Here is a 22,590-nt window from a genome sequence, read left to right as displayed (position 1 = left end):
TTTTGTATTGGTAATACTCTGAAGATATTTCCTGATATAGAAGAAACTTATTAAAAATTATTGTTAAAATTTTTGAAATGCTCAAACTTTCGTAAGCCAAAGGAAAAAAATTAATTAATAAAGTAAAATAAAGTAATTTGGAAAATTTTGAAAAAATTAAATAAAATAGATTAAATTTTAATAATTTGCTAAATTTAAATTTTCTACGTTTAGAACGAAATTAATAAATTTTGTTACTAAAATTATTTTAACTAATTTTTTTTTGCTTGTTCTTTTAAATTTTGCTACATATCCAATAAAATATTTTTCTTGTTTTATTTTTAGTAATTTTAAGCAAATAAATTCGAAACTAAAATACATAAAGAATTTCCCTATATAAAAATGTTACAAAATTCCTTAATAATTCAATTGTTGCTGCAATTTTACACTTAAAATTATTTCTTATTGTTTAACTGCAAATATGCAAATTTGGTTAAAGTTTACTTTGAAGTTTAGTACTTTAGCATTTTTAGTTCTTTCAAATTATTATACTTTCTTTTATTAGTCTATATAATCATATATTCATATATATGTATATATATGTATATATATTTAAAGTTTAGTTAAGCAAATTAAGACATATTTTTTTTTATTTTTGTTGTATTTTAATATGCATAAAAATTTCGATATGTTAAAAATTCAGGATTTTTTTCTTTTTTGGCATATTTTTTATTGTGTTCTTTTTGTATTTCTTGTATTCATTTTATATTAATTTGTTTTTCTTCTGTTTTTATTGCAAAAACGAACACAAAATAATATTAACTTTACCAGGGAGATTTAAGATAGTTTAACAAGTGTAATAAATCTATAAAATAAATTTATTGAATATTTATTTGTCTGAAATCAATTCCTTAAAATGAACAGTTTTTTTAAAAAAAAAATATTTAAATAAAAATTTTATAAAATAAAAATAAAAAATTATTTTAATTGCAAGAAAGAATAATTCCTTTATTTATAGAAAATAATTAAAACTTATATGATAAAAACTTGTTCTTAAATTAAACAATAAATAAAACAACAAAAACATAAATTTTCTATTCCTAATTCTTGGAAAATAGATTTTAAGTACCGCAGCGGAAGCATTAAAAAGTTTTCCACTCAAAATTATAACAAATTAAGTATTTAGTATATAATATATATGTATATATATATTTTTTTTTTTTTAAATAAACAACAAATTAAACTAAAACTAAACTGAAATAATTGCATTTTTTTATAGCTACCATTCGATACTAATTTTAAGCACTATTTTAATTGATCGTTTCTTCTTTATTGATATTTTATTTTTAATAACTTAATTTTTAATTAGGATCTTTTATCGATGTTTTTTGCGTTTTTTTTTACAATTATACAATGAAAAATTTAACGAGATTTCAGCTTCTTATACATTAAATTAAAATGAATATTTTTAAATAAAATGTTTTATGTTTTACTTTCTAAATATTTACTACATTATACACAACAATGAAAATGATTTTATTATTAAATGTATTCATAACTAATATAACATGAAAACTTAAGGTAAAATATTCAAAATATTTTATAATTAAAATTATAAATTTAATTAAAAAATTTAAAACAACATATACATATTAAAAAAATAATAAAAAAGTTTCTTTTTACACACAACAAAACAAAAAATATTTCTTTACTTAATTATACACATACAACAAACGTTTAAAAAATTAACTTTTAAAAAAGTTTAGCTTTTATATACAATTTTTTTAAAAACAAATACAATTAAATAAAATAAAAATTAAACATAAAATTTATAGTTAAAATATTTCAAAATTAATTTTGTGGTGGAACTATTGCAATTGGAAATTTTAAATTATTTTTACCGTGTAAATTTAATATAAAAAGTATAGACAACTTGTTTTTTTTTTTGTTTAAATTTAATTAAATATTGCACGTAGAAAACAAAAAAATAATTATTTAAATAAATTTAATGAAATTTCAGTTAGGGCTTAAATAGCCAAAAGTTTAAAGTTAGCATATAGTTTTCTTTATAAGTCTTTTATAAAAACAAAAAGTTTACATTTCGTTGATACTTAAGTATTTGAAAAGTTTTATATGCATTTGCTTTTTGCATTTAAGTTTTTATATATTTTTTTGTGTTTTTTTCATTTTTATTTCTCCCTGTGTATAATAATTAATTAAACTTATTGTTTGCGGCAGAAAAAATTAGTCCATAAATTTGTTTTATTTTCTTTTATATTAATTTTTAGTTAATATAAATAAATGTTTTTCACAAAATATTTTCATTTTTATTTTTTTTATAATAAATACATTTTACGAAGTACTTTACTTAAATTTGCCTTGATATGGTTGTTGCCTTTATTGCTGATATTTTTGTTTTTTGTTTTTAAACTCTTTTTTTATGCTTAATTCGTATTTATTTATAAATTTTTGTTTGGTTTTTTAATTTAAATATTCCTAAAAGATTATAATAAACTTTCAAAAATATTTTTCATTTTAACAATTAAAATTAAACATTAAAAAACATTTCGCCTTTTGCTAGCTTAAAAAAAATAATAAAATATAATAATAATTTCTAATTTATTATAATAACATTAATGCTTAAGATTTTAAATATTCTAAAATTCTCCTCTCTCTTAAAATGTATTTATAGTAAATTTTCATTAATCATTTAATCATTCTTAAATACAATAAAATTTTAAACGTAATTAAATACAAATTAAAATAGTTATTTTTTAATGTAAAATTAAGCACAAAATAATGTCTTTTGTTTGATTTGTAAAATTTGCTTGTGCAAGTTTAATTCAAATTTTATTTTATATTTGAATTTTTTTATTTCTCATAATTTCATAAATATTTTATGTTTAAATTGCACATGAATAGCTTTACTTTTAAATATTTTTTTATATCATAAATTAAATATATATATATATATTTTTTTAATACTACTTTAGTCAAAAACCAGTTTTTATACAGTTTTTCTTATAGCATTTTTGGTTTAATTTTTTTTAACAATTCATTTTTCAATTAACGTTTTATTTGCTATTTTTCGTTTTTAATTTAATTTCTAATTTTTTTAATATTGTCAAAATATTTTTTTAAAACAAAAAATTATTTCTTTATCAGTAATTTCTTGTTGAAATTATTAAAATCAAATTATATTTTCAGCTTTGCTTGCTGAACAGTTTCAATTGTTATATATATTAATACAATATTATTTTTAAATAATATACGAAATAGTTTTATATTTATTTATTTATATTTTCTAATTAATGTGTGTGTAATGGTAATAATAAATGAAAACTAATAGCGATATAATAGCGAATTATTGTACAATAGTTTTTAAATTAAGAAAATTAGATTTTACTGTCTTCTTCTTATTCTTCTTTGTTATTAATTTTGAAATTTTTTGTTTTCTTGTTGTAAGGTTTGTTCTATTTGGTGTATTTCCTTTTCTTCGCTATATTGGTTTTCAATTCATAATAATATTATTATTTTTTTTTTCATTTTAATTTCAGATGTGTATGATTAGGTTCATTATTTGGTTAAAAAGATTTTTGTTATTATGTTTGAATTTACAAAATTTGTATTAAATCTCAATTGTACACATCCTGCTGCTTCACTTCGGCGTCATTCTCTTTCTCTATGATGCCTTCATTTGTTGCATTGTTCCAAGCACCGTTCATGCTCTTTGAGGATGAGAAACATAGTTTCATAATGAAAGGAAATTTGGTGCCTGTAATAAAAGAGAGAAGATATAAGCAGATATTTTAAATAATGTTTATATTAAAACTTTTTTAAAATAGTATATTAAAATGTGTAAAATAATTTCGGTATGTCCTTAACATCAAACAGTTGAAAAATTCCGACGGACAGTCAGTGTTATTTTATGAAAAAAGAGGCTGAAAGTTGATTTATTTTAGCTAAAATAAAACACATTTACTGTTATCTTTTCAAGTCTATTCGAACCCTTCTAACTTTTAAATAGTTTATTTTCGTCATAAAACACTTCGCTTTCGACAAAAAGAATTAACTAATGTTAATATCTAAATCAATTGCATAGACGAAGTTTGGTTTGTGTCTATATACTGGAATAAATAATAAGACACTATCTAATGGGAACCAGTACAACAGTATAAATGTGGCACTTCTAAACTTTTGTGGAAGTTGCGATAATAAAGGAAATTAGGAAGGCATACACTATTTGCAATATCATTACCTTATTAAAGAATTAAATAACTATCCACATTTATTTTAAGAAGTAAAAAAATCATCTATTAGATTAAATATCAAGTGTTATTATAAAATAAATTTAATTGCATACCTTTAGGAGTCCAACTTTTAATTAATTTGTCAATCAAATTTTTGAATTTAATTATACTAAGAATTTAGATTTAATTTTCTTTAATTTTAAAATTGCATTTTATATTTACAGTAGTAAATTATAAGTAAAAGAAGAATTAGAACTCTTTAATAGTGAAATAGTGTCGTATAATATAATTATACAAAAATGTATTTATTTATTTTACCAATAATAAATAACACGCTCCTGTTTTCTACCGATTAAAGGTAATAAATTTTTTAATTTGCTTTTATGTTGCTTTAAATTGTTGCAAAGTATCTTAATAAGTAATCAAGTAGTTAAATTTTTTTATTTTCAACTAACATTTTGTTACTGCACACATATTACATTTCTAAAACTCAAATTTCAATTAGATTTCTACTCTTCACTAAATCTGATTTCAAATAATATTTACTGTCTCAAAAGTTGAATGCTAGCTACGAAGTGCGAAAACTGTTGCCAATATCCGACATATATAAGTATTCTGTATACATTGACTCATAATTGGAACAAATGTATTTATCAAGAGTAGATTATGTCGAAACATGAAGAAAAAAACAAAAACTTAAAAATTCAATATGGATCATTGAATCCAAAATTGTTAAAGTACCATTCAAAACGTACTTCATTTCAAACCAATATAATGAAACAGTTATTAGTTTATGTGCCAATAAATATGGTTATTTATTAACATATTGTCTATATATTTTAAACTGCGATCTCAATTTTTTGACTAAGTATATCAAATAGAAGCACAGTTTTCATGCAATTTAATGACATCACTTTTCTTATAAGTGCACATTATAATTTAATAAAATTTTTTAATGAAATAATTTATATTATAAGAAAAAGTCATTCAACGTCTTCTCCGTTTCTATCTAGTGAATAGCAAAAATACAATGTACATATTTGGCTGCCGTAGGAGACGTCATATACGTTACTAACATGGTTCCTATAAGTTTTGCATCAACAAAATAGTTCAATGAAACTGTGTACCTATACTGTGTTAAAAATGTCCAATTTAGCCTAAGTGTATTGAAATCTAAACAATGGAACTCTACTTATTAATAATAATCAAATAATCAAAGCTACATCAAATATAGTAATAAAAAAATTTGAGCAATAATTAATACAAAAGTACTGTTTCTATAAATTTTATAACATATTTCTCAGTATTTCGAGCGATTTCGAAGATTAAACCATTGGAATAACCAAACCAAAGATTTTCTCTTCATTTTCATTTTTATATTGTTAATCCATATTTTCAAATCATATTTCCAAAGCTGTTATCTGCAAATGAGTTGAGTAATTTAACATTTATAGAAATAATTAATTATTAAAAGTGTCATAAATTATTTGAACTTCGCGTAATTACAAAATTGTTACTACAAAGTTGGCGACAATAACAACAAAAAGAGCAACAGCAACATTTGTTCAATACTAAATTTACGATTGAACGAATTTTGGGTTTAATGTTTGATTACAGCTGAAGTGGTAATTGCGCAATTAAAATTTAAACGATATTTGCAAATGAAACCAAAATGGTTCAACAAACCAAATTTCAGCAAGCAATTAGCGTTAATTTACACAGCCGTTTCTGCACAAACTGTAGAGCGTAAATAATTTTATTGTTGCATAATTTTAGGGACTAAATTTGAATAATGTTTAATGCTCAAACATTGGCTTTACACTTATAACGAATAAAGTTAAAAAATTATATATTTATTAGAATTAAGTAGAGTATTATTAAATATAATATATGCCTGAGTATTAACCATTTCTTGTTTAATTATTTTGATTTTCTTACCTTTACCCTCGATTGGCAGATGATTACATTTCATTATTGCCAAAACTGCTTGTGAAATATTTGGGAATTCAATCAAACCCGATGAAGAGCGTTCTGTTTTAAGAGGGAAAAGTCGCACGGATGTAGCAGGTACCTCCTTAATATTGAAAATGCCTATTAACTGATCTTCAGTTAAACCAGGAGGTGTGTTGAAGAAGTGAAGAATCTGTAAAGATGAAAAAAAAACATATGTTAAGTGTTTATTATTGTTATTTATTTACGTAAATAATAATTTATAAATTATTATATTCTTTTACATATAGTTATCTTGTGTATTGTCCTTTTATAATAATTTAATTATTATATAATTTATACAATATCTTCGACCTATATTTCAATACACTGAAGATGATCTACGAAGTAGACCAAAATATTTGTTTTAAATAATTATGATTTAATTATTCAAATTTTTAAAAACTAATTATTAAATTTTAATTTATTATTAAAATCTATGTTTATATTTTAATGGAAATATTTCGAAAATACTAATAATTTATATAAATTGTTTAATAAAAAGAATACTAAATATATATTCTATAAAAAAAAATTTGTATATAATGATGAAATATGTTCTTATTATAATAATTAAATAATTAAAATAAATCATTTAAATAATTTTAGACAAAATAAATCAAACGTATCTTTAAATAAGTACAATAAATTATTTAATAAATAATTCATTTTTTTGTTTAATGACTAACCTTGCTTGGTGGTTGAATACGATTTTTGCTGGCTTGTGCAGGGGACAGAAAACGATTATTCTTTGAGCCTGTGTATTCCTTAAAACTTGGTGTATGATCGGGAAGCAAAAATGGATTAATAACTTCAGATAGGAAATTTTGTTTTGAGAATGCAATTTGAATTTTGCCACCAGTGCCGACTGGAATGTTGTTCAAGTGTTGTACGCAACGTTCAACAGCAACGGAATCACCCATTTGTACCATGGCTGTGCCTTCTTTGGTTTTCAAAAATTTAATCTAAAATAAAAATAATACCATTTGAATAATAGTTTTTTTTTAATATTAATAATATATATATTTCGTAATAAGCATTTTTCAAATTGAGCAGTGATTTTAATAAGGAATAACGAACCAACTTCTCTCCGAATTATATACATACTATATAGATAGTTGAAACTGAAACACTCTGAGTATTCATTTTTCTGATTGAAAAATAATAACTATTTATTATAAATTTAAAATTAAAAAATCAATAATCAACAAAACATCAAGAAACGGAAAATCTGTATTTCATAGTTTAAACGAAATCGTGTGTTGGATACTAAGTGAGCATTCATTCCGTATGTAATATATATATATATTATTTATATATTATCTGTTTTATATATTTAATTTTGTATTCCAATATCAATCAAATAATAACTCGTACTAGTAATGAATGAACACGTAGTCCAATTCCAATTACTTGCATTTATATTAATATTTCTTAGAAGGTTTAGTTAAGCAATGGTGAGATACCGTACTGCTCTCTTCTCTTTTATGTGCTTCTTTTATATTATTAAATTCACATGTTTCCTATATCGATAAATATTTAGACATCATTAAGCATTTATTATCTTTTACATAATGAAAGAGATTATACTGAATCTAAACTGTCAGTTTTAGTTAGAGCGCTTAGTTCCATTCTTTGTTTTCATTAGTAAATTTTATATAGTAATTTTTGTCTAATCAAATAAGTCTCTATTGCAGATAAAAATCATTTACAGTTAAAAAAATTGATGGCAATAAAATTTATTTTTTTATTGAATGATACAGCTGTTTCGAATACAACTAAAGATTCATTAAGAGTGGTCTTCGAAAGTATTGTTATCTTAATTGTTTTTATACATTCATCTGTAAATACATTATATATAATTCTAATAATTATTTTAATATTTCTTTAATAATATTTCTTTAAAATATTAGTTCCATTATATATAAACTATATAGCTGTTATCTATATAGTAACAACTAAAGTCTTACACTTTCTATTTATAAGAATAGTCGTCTTATTTTTTGTTGTATTTTCTAAACAAGATTAGTAGATAGAAGTTAGTTATTTATTTAGAAATTTATATTCATTCAAATTATAATTTAACATTTACTATTAGTTAGGAACTCGGCGATGGCCAGAATAGTAGTCTGCCAGAGATTACTACACAAATATTTAGTTGACTGTTTATTCAGATCTTTATATTCATTCATATTATAATTTCATATATATTACGGTCGTTATTATAATCGTCTGCTACAGATTACCAGAATACAGTGACTATTAAGCAAATGTATAGTAACTGTACTAGCATATGATGACACAGTCATGATCTTATCACTTAATTCCGAGGTATTCATATTAATCACCTAATGAAATCATTTGTTTTAAAATGTACTATATATTTATTACAGTATCGTTTTTTTAACCACGCCCTATTGCAATATTTTTTTTTTAGTTTTTATTATGATTTTCAAGGCGCATAGATAGTCACTAGTAAGGCATTTGTGCTTTAATAAGATTTAAAAATGTTTTCACTATTCAAAATGGATATATCCATAAAAAATAAGGGTTCACTCTTTGGCAAACTTAAAACGGATGTGACATAAAAAAGGACTTAAGTGAAAAAATACATAGCGTAGTACAAAATGCAAATATTTTTCTTGCTAAATAAACAAACCACTAAGTTCATTTTTATCCGGTAAAAAAGGTAATAAAATGAATGAGAATGAATGTAAATATTGTTGTTTTTTAAATAAAGCAAATGAAAGAGATGAAAGCAGCAGGAAGTGGCGGTAGCACTGGGAAACAAGGATACAAATTGACGAAAACAGAAAAAAAAATCTGATAAATGAAATTATAACAACGTAAAGCGTTACATGTCCCCAACGACAACTGTCAAGTGAACCGGACAGGGCACAACGGAACACACATACCACTCTACTACCAGGCAAATGTATCTACATAGATACATTTGTATCTGTGCTAGTGTCAGGTTGATTGTGTGAAATGCGTTGTTCAAATTGGTTTGTTGACCAACATTAATATAAAAAAAAACAAAAAAAAACTTTAAAAATTCCAATGCGAATTCGAACCGAAATGTGGAGAACGCCAAATTTTAACGAGTTCTGTGTGAGTCGCGTTCACTTGAGTCCAATGAAAAATTTGTTGAAGTTTTCCCACATTTAAGTGATTTATTCAGTAGCAAAATTGTATAATTTTTAGATTGAATGCGTATACTTTTTATGCAGTTTAGAAAAACTAATTTGATGAAACGAGTTTCTTGCCTTTTATGTGCTGTTTTGCTAACATCCATCCATATGCCAGTTTATGGGGTTACGCTTGCGACATGCAATTGCGCTCGAATTTATTGACTTCGTTAGTCAGTTACCAATTAAAATATTGCAAAAACTGCATTGCATTTTAAATGGAAATTTCATTTCAGTTTTGCTGGTCATTGACAGGTTCCAAGTATTTCATAATTCAAGGCGTTCAGTAAACGGTGCAACCGTGTTCGGTGTTCGGTGCGACCAATTCAAAACGTAGAAAATGAAATTATGGACATTGAATTGCGTCGTTCACATGCCAACAAGTTTTTAGCACAACTTAAACAGTAACAAAAAAATGAAACAGACAGACAGATAGACAGAAGACAAATAGACAAATAATCAGAAGGGGCTAGAGAAAACATGGTTGAAAACTTCGGCTAACGTTAATTTGAAGCGATTAACCAATTAATGAATAGTTATAAGTATTCCGCACAACTTAAGTCGAACGCTTGCAGCTACAGTGGAAGCAACAAATCGAAATTGCTGCATGCAACCATTGAATTTTAGACCAGTTTTAGGCAAAACCTGAACGACTTAGTGGTTTTCGGGAAATTCGCGTATTTTTAAAAGTAAATCTAGTTTTGATTTTCCTCCGCTATAAACCGTAACATTTAATAGGACTGAATTCATATGCCCGCAGGTTCATTGCGCCGCCTAAAACATAAAGCGCAGTTAATATTTATTGCAAGGTTGAAAGCACTTTACTTTCACTCTCAAAAACGAGATAAATAGACTTGTTTAATTCATTGATTATTATTTGTAAAATAAATAAATAAAAACAAATAAAAATTTCTATTTAAAATGTAAATAAATAAACATAGTTTAATTAATTACATTTTTTGACTGACCATACAGCTGTTTTGAGTATTTCCAAATACCCAACATCAAGGGTTGGTTAGAAGTAACTCATTAGCTTATTAGTCTATATATAATTTTATGAACTACAAGTGCCAGGCTTAGAAGTTTTAATCTGTTGATATTTTTCTCTTTGGAAATTAGTTTCTTTGTCATAATGGACAAACTATAGTAATATAATCTCCGTAAAAAGTCTACAACAATAATAATATTAATATAAAATTATATATTAAATATTAGTTCAAGCGTTCAACTTTTACTTTTTGGTTGAATGCATTAAATAAAATAATTTTAATTAGATTTAATAATTAAAAAATATAAATATTAATTCCATATGTATTAATTAAAAAACAAATTCCATAAATAATTTTAGTAATATGGAGAAATAATGATAATAAATAACAACAAATACATTAAAGAAATTTAATAATAATAATAAGAAAGAAATGAATATTTATTTTTAAAAGTTAAAAAAATAAAATCTACAAAAAAGACAGGGGGTATTTATACCAAAATTAAATATATGTTAGTTGAATACAGGCTGGGATATTCAAAAATAGTCGGAAAAGTTTTAATCTTGAAAACTATTTAGGTGAAGTATATGAAGTACCACAAAGTAGTACAGAAATACAGGATATGGTTTTAGAAGTTCATCGATTGAACAAAAGGGATGTAGTAGAAGTTATAGACATTTTAATATGCATATTAAGAAATATTGGATAATACAAAAATTCTTCGAGGTTTTTATCTAAATCCAGAAGTAGTTTGCTTGGTTACCTTTCAAAAATTTTCATGTCAGAAATACACATTGTACGTCAGAAGCCACAAAAAATGGCGAAAAAACTCTTTACTCCTTAAGCAAAACTAATACTTAAGCTGCCAGCAGATATCGGAACCATTAAACATCAACCGCATGATAGTCTGAAATCAGTTAAAAAGAACAGATTACGTAAAGACTGGCGATGTTTGGATACCAAATAGATCATTGCACAGAAATGACTGAATTACCGTCAGTGACACGTTGCTGAAACGTAACGAAATCGAACCAATTTTAAAGTTAATAATTACGGGCGTTAAAAAATTGATTAAAAATTGACTTCAAAGGTGAATTGATAGCAAACAAGGTTATGTGAACTAATTGGAGGGAATGGAAGGGAACTGTTTCAGTTTTTTCGGATTTCTATTCCTCATAATCCGACCGCTTGAACGGAACAAACAAAAAGCAACCAAAATTGAGGAACAGACACGAGTTTTGTTACATTATGACAACGTCAGGCCACACACACATCTTTGATGGCTTGGAAGAAATTTACAAAACCTGGTTGGGAAGTCCACCATATTAAATAAAAAATTAGCCAATCGAACAGTCGCTGAAAAGCAATTGAACAAGTTTTTCGTCGATAAGCCACAGAAGTTCTATACCATTGGAATTATAAAGATATCCGAAAAACAGCAAAAGGCCATAAATTATAATAGCGAATATATGCTTAATAAAAAATAATTTTCAATAAAGAAAATTTTTGTTCAAAAATGTACCAGAAAACCTCAGAAATATTTTATATAACCTATTATTTTCGTGTCTCCAATAATGCAACACAAACGTAGTTTAACACGGCATTGTATGCACATCTAAAGCGTTTTAGAAAGAAAAAAATTGATTTGGGACATCATTTCATTAATATGAATGAGAGATGGATTTATCAGGATCCTCTTTTAGCGGAGCAAGAAGTTAAGTTGCATGAGTTTGTGGTCAGAAATAAAGATATAAAGATGTTAGCTTGTTAGTTTCGATGATATATGAGCAATTTAATGGATAGTCTCATTATAATTATATATATTATAACTCATTATTAAAAATCATAGATTAAATTCAAACTGCTTGAAAAATAAACTCAAGTTATTATTTTAACATATTCTTACAGTTTAATTAGATATAAAGACCAGATTTATAGAAATAAAAAACGACAATAAATTTTTGATGAAAAAGCGAACCATTATTTTTATACCATTCCTATCTCATGAGGTATCCATCCTGAGAATATATTATATATAACTATACTATTTAATTGCGTCTGAAAATTATTATTGCAATAAATTGTTTTCTTTATATTTATTTTTATCGTTGTTTACCCCACACCCTAAATTGCTGTCAATTACGCAAAATATTAATTGCTGAAATTTTGTATAACTTTAATATGTTGTTGAAACCATTTACAAATATTGTGGCAGAAGAAGGATATGTTTTTCCATATTTAAACATTAGAATGGTATGTGTTCCAAGTTCCTAACACTTAGCTCCTTAGCTCCTCTGAACTAAGGAAGAGGAAACAAAAACTGTGCAAAGACGGAAACATATTGTATATTTAAAAGCTTTTGAATATTGAAGTTAGCACAGTTTTTTGTTTACGGTGCATTTAGTAGTATAATTCCTTCCACTTTTTGAACAATTTTTTAGTAGTTCACTTAAAAGGAAGTCGAATGCAAAAAAATGGAAAATAAAACCAACAAGAGTTTGCGGTTAAGTTGAAACTCTTAAAATGCTTAAATAAATTTTCCATTCCAAATTTTTGTGCAAAAAAGGCAATTTTCGATTTGAAGTTTGCAATTTATTTCCGTTTTTTTTAATTTTCGATATAAATCTAATTTACTTTGGATAACATTTTTTTTTGAATATTGAATATTCATAAAATTTATTTAAAGAAAACTTATGTTAATTTGAGTAAAGCGTTTACGCCTCCAAAAAAATAAATATATATAAGTGCAATATTCTAAACGATCTTTGGTTTTTAACACATAATTTATTTAGAATTAAAATCTATGAATATATTTCGAATACATCGATTCATTTTTCTGATCTCTTTATTATTATTAATGAAAAATATATATATGTGACTATTATCTTATAATATCAAAGAGATTTCAATACAATATTACCAACGTTGTTAATGTTTTAGCTATTAAGTAAGAATCTTAAATTCAGAATATCCAATAGAATCTTTTAAATATAAGCAGAAAATAAAAATCAAATTTAAAAAAACAATTAGAAAATAGTCTGAGGAATAAAATTCTTATGAAATAGTTCAGCAGTTTGAAGAAAAAATTTTAACCTTAAAGATCCTTTTTCTCTAATCTTATATCAAGTTTCAAGAAATATGAATTATATAATATTCAATTATAGAGAATATCAATAAAGTATCACAATATAAGAATTAAAGAGTGTATGTGCGCACTTTTACTATGGTATTTGATAGCTGCAAATTCCCACCCTTCTCAATGACTAATTTATGTATTCCTCAAAAGTTTCGTGATTATTCGATGACTGATCTATGATCTGCGTACCGCCCGGTGCGGCTAGAGATTATTCTGAGATTAGATGGTGCTATGTAAGACAGCTTGTCAGTGTTCGCGTATAGCTGCAGGGATCTGTTCCTTATATATTTTTTGATCAGGTCTATTCTAAGGTCTCTTAGTATGTCATTTGTGCAGATGTACCAAGGCACTCTAAAGAGAATTGGTAATATTTTAATTAACTCTATACCATTTTACTGGAAGACATTACTTCTACTTGGGTGTAAAATAGAAATTACAGTTAAAATTGTTATATAAAAAAATTTGAAATAATAGAATAAGAATTTAATAAATAATGTAGAATAAAAATAAAAATCTAAAAAATATTTAGATAATTGAAATAAAAGAAAATTTATTTTAAATGAATATAATAAAATAAATGAATACAATAATAAAATTTTCCCTATTAATTTTACTTTTTTTATGCGAATACTTTAAATTTTTACTTAATTTTCTACATTTTTATATTATTTTATACTACGAGTATTCAGATTATTTCTATTTTAAACAGAAATTGTGCTTTCTCTTGATGTAAATTTACTTGCCTTTTGTCTGGCCTTTTTTCTAAGGTTAACATAATACTCATTGTAGTAGTATATTTCTAGGCGAAAATCTGAGTTACGCCTAAAAAATCTGTTCTAATTACTTGCATGTTCTTTATGCTGTGCTTTTCTTCATACCTTCTTATATTTCTTATATATATAAGTTTAACATGAAATTATTTTCGAATATTTTACCAATTAAAAAGCATTTTACCATCTTGAAGTGCTCATAATAAATGAAAAAAAAAAAAAATATTTAATGGTAATTGAATTCAATTTAAAGAGAAGTGCTTATTAGGTAAATTTATATTTTTCGATATCATATAATATCAAAACAAAATTAATTGGATCAAAATTAATCTACAAAAATATTCAAACTGAACCATACCTTAGATACACTTCAGTACACAATTATGATATAATTTTAAGTATGTAGTTTTCCTTTCATAAAAGTTTAGTTATTTTCATACAATTTTTATATTTTGTACTTTTTATGCAATGCTATGCACACTTCGTTAGAATGCATAATTACTTAATCAATATTTATTATATAAGAGAGCTCAAGTTGTTATATATAAACTAAAATGAAATGAATTAAAACAAATTATTGCTAATATATGAAGATGATATCAGATTTCACAATATTATAGTTTTAGTAAATTTCATACGTTATGTACGAACTGAAGATTAAAAATCGAAGATACAAATATTTGATTTGTATGTTTACAGGAGGAAATATATTCCATTTAATGGATTAACTTTTTTTACCTCCTTATATACATAACTGAAATATATCACTATTGCGAAAAAGTTTTCTCCTTCGCTTCTTATTATTTATTGACTTATGGAAGCCTAGGATTAGGAGTTGAATATAACAAAAATTATGATTAGTGTAATAATATATATACAATATACAATATATATTATTAAAGAAGGAACTTTACTGTTTTTATTCTTATAAATATTTAATGATACTGTCTTAGAAATTATTTTAAAAATAAATAAATAAATAAAAAAAATAAATAAATTAATGAAAAATATATATGCATATATATGTAAAAATATTAAATAATAAATAAAAAAAATATATTTATATGTGTACAAAAAACACTACTGAAAAAATTATGATCTATACTTGAACTCAATGGGTTATGACAATACTTTTAATCAGAATTAATTTAATTTAATTTTAAATTACTATTACTATCATTTGATTATCAAAGAATATATAAAGAAAAATATAAAGAATTTATTAACGTAATAAATTCATTATCATTCGTTTATCAAAGAATTGATGAACAACGTAATAAACATATAGAAATATGTATTGATTAAAATGATATTTTGATTATGCCCAATATTTAAAAAAAAGTTAAAATTTATAAGAAAAAAATAAATGTCAACTTCTGACCATAACGGAAATTGAAATCGGTCAAGTATATTAAGTTTCCAATAAAGCTCATGGCAATAAATGTCACACGATGATGCAGCGCTGTAAATATTTATTATAAAAGAATTCTAATAAATTATGTCAACGAAATATTTTGAAATGCATCTTGCGGATTTGATGAAAATCGTATTTCGTAACGTTTGAGCTTAAAATTATTTTGCTGCTCGCTTCATAATCAAAGCAAGTGCGATACTACTTCATGCTGTTGAATAAATCAAGTGAGGTCAGTGTTTAAGTCCATATATGTAGATGAATAAGTAATGGCATATGTGGCAGATATTTTTGAACAAACATTTAATGTGGCAAATTTAATAAAAGCTTTTAAAAATAATTAAATAATAAAATTGAATTTTCTTGTTAAAACGCATGACCAAATTTAATTTCATGAGAATTTTAGAATTTTCAGTTATTTACCTAAATATTGTGTATATTTCTTTTTTGAATATCAGCAAGTTTTCTTTATAGAACAATTTAAGATAAAAGTTAGTTTATAAGTATCTGTGTTTATTATATGTGTACTTGTTAAATACGATAATATAATATTATGAAGTTTATAGAATTTATGTTATGCTTGGTTATAATGGCAACCGAGTTTCCTTTTCTGTACTGCAAAGGTGCCGTTTTCTTATCATACCCGCGGACGAGATTCCAAGTTAAAAAACCTAAAAGCAATTTTCGTTTCCTGAATAGAAGTAGAAGCGTCTTTTATCATTGGTAGACTATTACTAGAGATTACTGTCTTTCAAGACACCAATGGTTTCTAGCAAAAAAAAAGGCATCTGTTTAACATTAACATAATATTGTTAAAATTTTGAAAAAAAATCAAAGGATATACTGAGCTCACAAGCGAGGAGTTCTCTGCTACGAGTATTGCAGACGTTATCGAAATGAGAAGAAAAAATAAATAGAGAAATATATCTTTTGCAGCTGTATAAATATAGTTTAAAAACAGAGCCTTCAGAGATGCCGTGATCCTGTGTGCCGGATGTATGTGAATTGGTAAATATGACTGACTACTATAGTAATATAACCTACCTAATCTTCCTAATTAAAAAGGAATTTAAGATGTTCTAATTATTTAAAATTTTTTATATCTATCTAATTATACGAATAGTATATAATGTATTTAAAGCACATTCTCTATACATGACATAAACAAATTTTCGAGGTGATAACCATGATTTTGTGGAATAGTCAAACCACTAATATTAAAACATTACACATAAGACAATTTTAATGACAATTTAATTTTTTCTATGCTTTCTTTTTAGAGAAAAATAATTTTAACTGCCTATATTGTATTTTTGGATCATTTAACTATCACTATAAATGTTTGTTAGTTTTATTGTTGCTATAATGTGTGAATGCATATGTATCGAAATACGAATGCGAGTAAATATCATGTTTGGTTTGAAGCACTACTAAGCTCTATATAGATCTATCTTTTAATACCGTCAATTCAATAAATTCATTAAAAATATTTTTAAAATTAGTAGAAAAAAATACAAAATTACTAAATTTAAATTAGGTGATGGCTTCAAAAACAGTAGGTGCTGATGAGTCAAAAATAAAAATCTTTCGCACATCATTAGATTTTATTGTTAAAAGGCTTCCTAAAAATAAAATCCAGTTTTAGACTAAAAATAAATAATTAACTATACAATTTTCTGCTTTAAAGTGGAGAAAGTGAACAAAATTAACTTTGTGTGAACGTTGCACACAGTCGGTCGGTCGCTCAGTAATTTGGTGGTGCACATTATCCTATCGTCAATTATCCCTTTACAACGCTGAACGGTTTTTATGACATTTTCGCTCGATTAGGCATGTTCAGAATTTAATTACATTACAAAAATAAAACAACAATAAAAGTAACATTAACAAGTGCGAACATTGGGAAAAAACAATAACTTCCCTAACAAGGCTGTGTGCAAGACCTTTAACGTTTGATACGTTCCGCTTACGGTTCATTTAATGTGCCCCAACCAGAGCAGATGCAGAGCAGAGTAGATCGTATGGTTAACGATTACAGAAAATTTGTATAAATACTAACAGTGAATTTTCACTTTTTCCTTTTTATTTTTCTTTTCTGCTATGCTATGCTCTGTATTTTTTAGTTTTATTTTTAAATCTTGGTAAAATTCGTTACCAATATGGTTACTCGTTATGCATTTATTGTATCTTTGAAGTTTCCAAGCGAATGGGTTTCAGAATTTAGCTTATTGTGTACTCCAACGGACTACTAATCGTATATCCTTAATTAGGCGTTGATGAAAATTTATTGCATTTTTTCTTTATAAGTTAAGTAAAAAAATTTATTTATTTTGCATTCAATTAGTTGATTTGTATAACCAATTCGACTCATTGGGTTATTTGGTTTTTTTTTATATTATTTATACGATATATATATCTACTTAAATATATCTTTTGTATTGACGTTTGCAAATCTGTATTTATACTTATTATTAACTTCGGGACGTAATACTTTGATTCCTTGGAGAAACAAAAAAATGAAGACATGAAATTGCTATTCATAGGTAAATTCAAAGTTAATAGAATAAAAACTTTTGAAATGATTTTAGCAAGAACCTGTGTATGAGCTGCTTACAATAACAAGGGATGTAGTTATGCGAACGGGAGCCATTTTGGCTTTAACTCAGTAATGACATTCATGAATTGAAGGACGAAAAAGGACCCAATGTTTCGAGATCTACTTTGGCTAAACGTTCACTTCAGTGAGGCCATTTAATAGACGGTGTGCTATTCCAATGACCCACATTATATAATATACCATAACAACATATCTAACTATTTATTTTTAAGCTTCTAAAATATTTCAAGCTTCTTAATAACATATTTTGTTGAACCTCCCTTAGATAATCTTCTAATGTAATTCATCGATATGAAGTTTAGAATAAAATATAAGATCCAATTATTTATTTGTTAAGCTTGGCATGATAATTAATTTCACTTGCAAATTGTTTTACGTTTTCTTTTATTGCATTTGATTTCTTGACATTTTTAATTTATAACATATTTCCTTCTTTTTTAAAGAAGAGGAGCTCACATTAGCAACTAAAAATGGTTACATGAAAACATTGTTCAAGGATAAAACAAGTATAAAATAAAATACAAAAAATAAAGAACGCAATCGTGGTAACCACAAGGAAAATATTTTCACGCTACTGAAAAATATTTTCTTTCATTTACTGGCTTAGTTATTGTCATCGCTATCGTTGTAGTCGTGGTCGTGGTCATATAAGCTTCAATTTGTTAAAGCGCCCGTGGATATGCAATAAAAAAATTTCATTTCTCGCACAGGCCTGTCTGTGTGTCGTAAGGAACAATAAGTGGTTAGTTGGTCGTTTATATATGTCCTGAGCCGATAGATTGGGCGGTCTACAAAATTGATGTTGCATTGTTCGTGATTTTATTCACTGAGATTAAAAATCATTGCGTCATAAAAGGCAGTGGGACGGATAACGTATCAAGATAACTTGTTGGCTTACGTATATTTAATGTTAAAAATATACTAAAAAAGAAAAAACAGGAAAATAATTCTCTGCATATCCGGTGTGCATACACATATGTTAAAAAGAGTATGTGCATGTCTACACGTATGCAATTCCGAACATTATTCTGATATCAATGTAAATGCCAAAAGGTGAATTGATTGCAGTTCAATCAAATTGCAATGTAATAAAATTTATTACTTGGTCAAGAACAATTTCTTACAATGTGTTTGTAGTATTATTATGTAATACATTTCAGAAGCAAACACACTTAAACTTTTATTTAGTAAAAACTATCTCTGGCATGAAACGAGTTAAGTCACACTCAGTACAACACTACAATTTCGCATATTCAACACACCAAATCTAAACACAAAATATCAACAATAGGAGGACTAATATGACCCTTTGGTATAATATACATAATAACAATATAACGCAAAGTTGTTTTTTTTTTATTGTATTAATGTAATTAATGCTATCGCACACAATACAGAGTACAAAGCGTAGCACTAAGAAGACTTGATTTCTACTTAGCAGTGGAATAATTCCTAAATCCCATTCCTTTCCTTTGTGTGCATTCAGAAATCTGCTTCTAGACATTTTAAGCGGCAAGTAAACGAAAGCATAATTCAATCTAACAAACCATGCCCTTTGGGAACATTAGGATAAATCATTGTGTATTTCAAAAATTAAGTTTCATTACAGAAACAATACTTTTAAAGCACGCATTCTCAGTTATGTAAAACAATAAGCTTGAGGATTATTATCATTGAAGTTAAATAATTTAGGAAGTTTATAATTATGTTTTCGAGAATCGAAAACATTTTAAAGATAAAACTTAAAAATTATGACTTTCATTAAGCGAAATGTTATATATGTTGACTTTTGCTGTAGATCCCTTAATAAGTCTTAGTTCAAAAAATTATGATAAAGTTAAAGTACTAAGCAGTAAAATGACTAGAATATAATCAATACTATTAAAATAAAATAAAACATAAAATAATATATAAATAAATTCTATAATTGAATTTTATTTTGAAGAGTTTGGCAAGTACATTTTTTGTTAGATGTCGTAATTAATACTATACATACATTTGCCAATAAGTAACAATGTAACAAATTATAGGTTGTTCAATCACATCTCGGAGTGGCCAAAAAATTTATAATTATAGCCAAAATTTAATTTTGCTTTGTCAATTTAATTATTGTTTAAAAGCCTTTCGAAGTTAAAATGTCGTTGGTTGGATTATTTTTATTTGCATTTAAATGCAAATTATAAAAGTTGCTACTTACGTTTAGTTAAAGAATTCAATTAAATAAAAAATAAACGATATGGCTTCAACCGCCTTCAATGTATTTTTTAACAATGCATAAAATTAAACATCCATGAAATCTTTTTAAAAAGTTTAAATCAATCAAAATGATTCGTTTCGTATAAAACAATAGTTTGGAACTGTCTCTTTTATAGGAAAATATATTCAAAGACATAAAACAAAAAACCCAAAATTTTATTATTGTAATATTTACAATTAATTGGATATAAAAACTCATCAAACCATGCCCAAATTACAGGAGATAAAAATTATTTTCCATTAACACAATACACCTGCTTGCACAATATTCACAGATTGCTTAAATCTGTGAATTAAAGTATAAGTTTTTGCAACAATCAATTTATCCGCCAGATTTAACTCTTTTTGACTTTCGTTTTTTTGCATATCTCAAAAATCTTTTTGTGGAAAATCATTTTCCACAAACAATGATATCTCTTGTCAAAAAGAATTTTGTAAATTTTCCGGAAAACGACTACACAGATGAGTTCCAAAAATTAAAGAATCATTGTACTAAATGTATTGAAGCTAAGGGAGATTATACATTTTTGATATATACATTTTTACAACTAAAAAGGGTTTCTTAATGGTAGTCTCCTAATAGACCCAGCTATTTCTGAAACTATTTTTGACGAAAAATTTGTTTATCATTGCAAAAATTTTAAATGCGTGTAATAAAACTGGACACTACTGAATTTCAATCATGCTTATAGTTTCAGTTTAAGATAATCTTGTTTACTAAGTATAAAGTTAATATAATATTTAAAAATTAAACGTTGATAGGGCACAATATCGTGACACTTGCAGTCCAATAATAATATACGAATAGATAAACTAACACACTACTGATAAAGAAAATTTCGGCAATATCCAAAATAGGTGAAAAACTTGATTAAAAAAATATTTAGAAGGCTTCGAATAGAAATGCAAAGACAACAACAAAAATTCAAGTTAATTTATTGAAGTTTGGCTAACCATACAACGCTGTTTCGAGTATTGCCAAGTGCACAATCAGTAATGTTATGAATTCGAATTATTTTTTAAATTAGTTTATAGTCCAAATATAATTTGTTTGGAGTGCAAATGCCAGCCTTAGAACTCATGCCTGTTAAATTATAAGCGAAGAGTAATCATATCTTTCCACAAATACCCAAGGCTGCACAAATTTTCAATGCTCAAATTCCAAGTTTTTTGTCACTTCTTATTTTTTAAGTGACTCTAACTAAAGCATTTGCCGTGCTTTAAATTAAACGAGCTTATTATGGAAACACAAGTTCCACGAATTGAAAGTTAATTCTTGTGGTTGCCTATTGTTTTTGCATAGACATCTGTTATGCATATTTTTACTCACTATAGTAAAACGCCTTTTTTGAGTGCAATTTTACAAATAAGCTATGCAAGTGTTACGCTAAAAGTTAGCTAATCGTGAGCAGGAAAAGCTGGATTATTCATATTTTCTATAATTCTAATTTCTTAATGTTTATTTTTTTCCGAATTAAATTCGATCAATAAATTTATTTAAATTTTTGTTGTTGTCTTTTTATTTCTATTCAAACGCTTCTCACTTTTAAATAATTTTTTTTTATCATAAGACGCGTCAATTTCGCTAAAAAAAAATTAATATAAAAAAAATAACTTTTGGATTTTGAAAATTTCTCACTGTTGCCAATCATGTTCTCCTCGAAATAGATTTTCCGTAATAGAATATAAATTTCTTCATTAAAAAATGGAGTGGTGGATGCTATTACAGTTGGTGTTTCAGGTTCTTAACTGTGCATAGCAGATGAGTGCTAGCTGCAGTACCATAAACTCCACTAAAACAACAAACAAAGAATTTATTTTGATCACTTAAATATTTGTGAAGGAAAACTTTGTATCAACAACTGAATTGTTTACTTAAGGTCGTATATGACAACTATCATGCCAATTAAATCACTATCTGATATATTGCTGCAAAAACTTTGATTGAGTACCCTAAGATAATAAAGATATTCGGCTTCCTTTTTTTAAATTGGCTATTTCAACA

General features: G+C 25.4%; 1 protein-coding gene across 3 annotated transcripts in view; it reads right to left on the bottom strand.

Annotated features, from left to right (window-relative positions):
• Nucleotides 1-3,298: 3,298 nt before the first annotated feature.
• Nucleotides 3,299-22,590, bottom strand: part of LOC119678623 (heterogeneous nuclear ribonucleoprotein L) — a 114,905-nt gene continuing 95,613 nt past the window's right edge. For 2 of the 3 annotated variants that reach the window (XM_038090560.1, XM_038090561.1), the window contains exons 4-6: nt 6,908-7,183; nt 6,168-6,372; nt 3,615-3,754 (exon numbers count right to left, since the gene is read on the bottom strand). In XM_038090560.1, coding sequence (XP_037946488.1) covers nt 3,615-3,754; nt 6,168-6,372; nt 6,908-7,183 — 621 coding nt within the window. Of the gene's footprint in view, nt 3,755-6,167; nt 6,373-6,907; nt 7,184-22,590 lie in introns of all 3 variants that reach the window. The other variant, XM_038090559.1, reaches the window with a different exon arrangement.

This window comes from Teleopsis dalmanni, chromosome 2 (assembly GCF_002237135.1).
Source record: "Teleopsis dalmanni isolate 2A chromosome 2, ASM223713v2, whole genome shotgun sequence".
NCBI classification, from domain to species: domain Eukaryota; kingdom Metazoa; phylum Arthropoda; class Insecta; order Diptera; family Diopsidae; genus Teleopsis; species Teleopsis dalmanni.
Note: the sequence above shows the minus strand (reverse complement) of the source record. Positions and strands in the feature narration are given on the sequence as shown.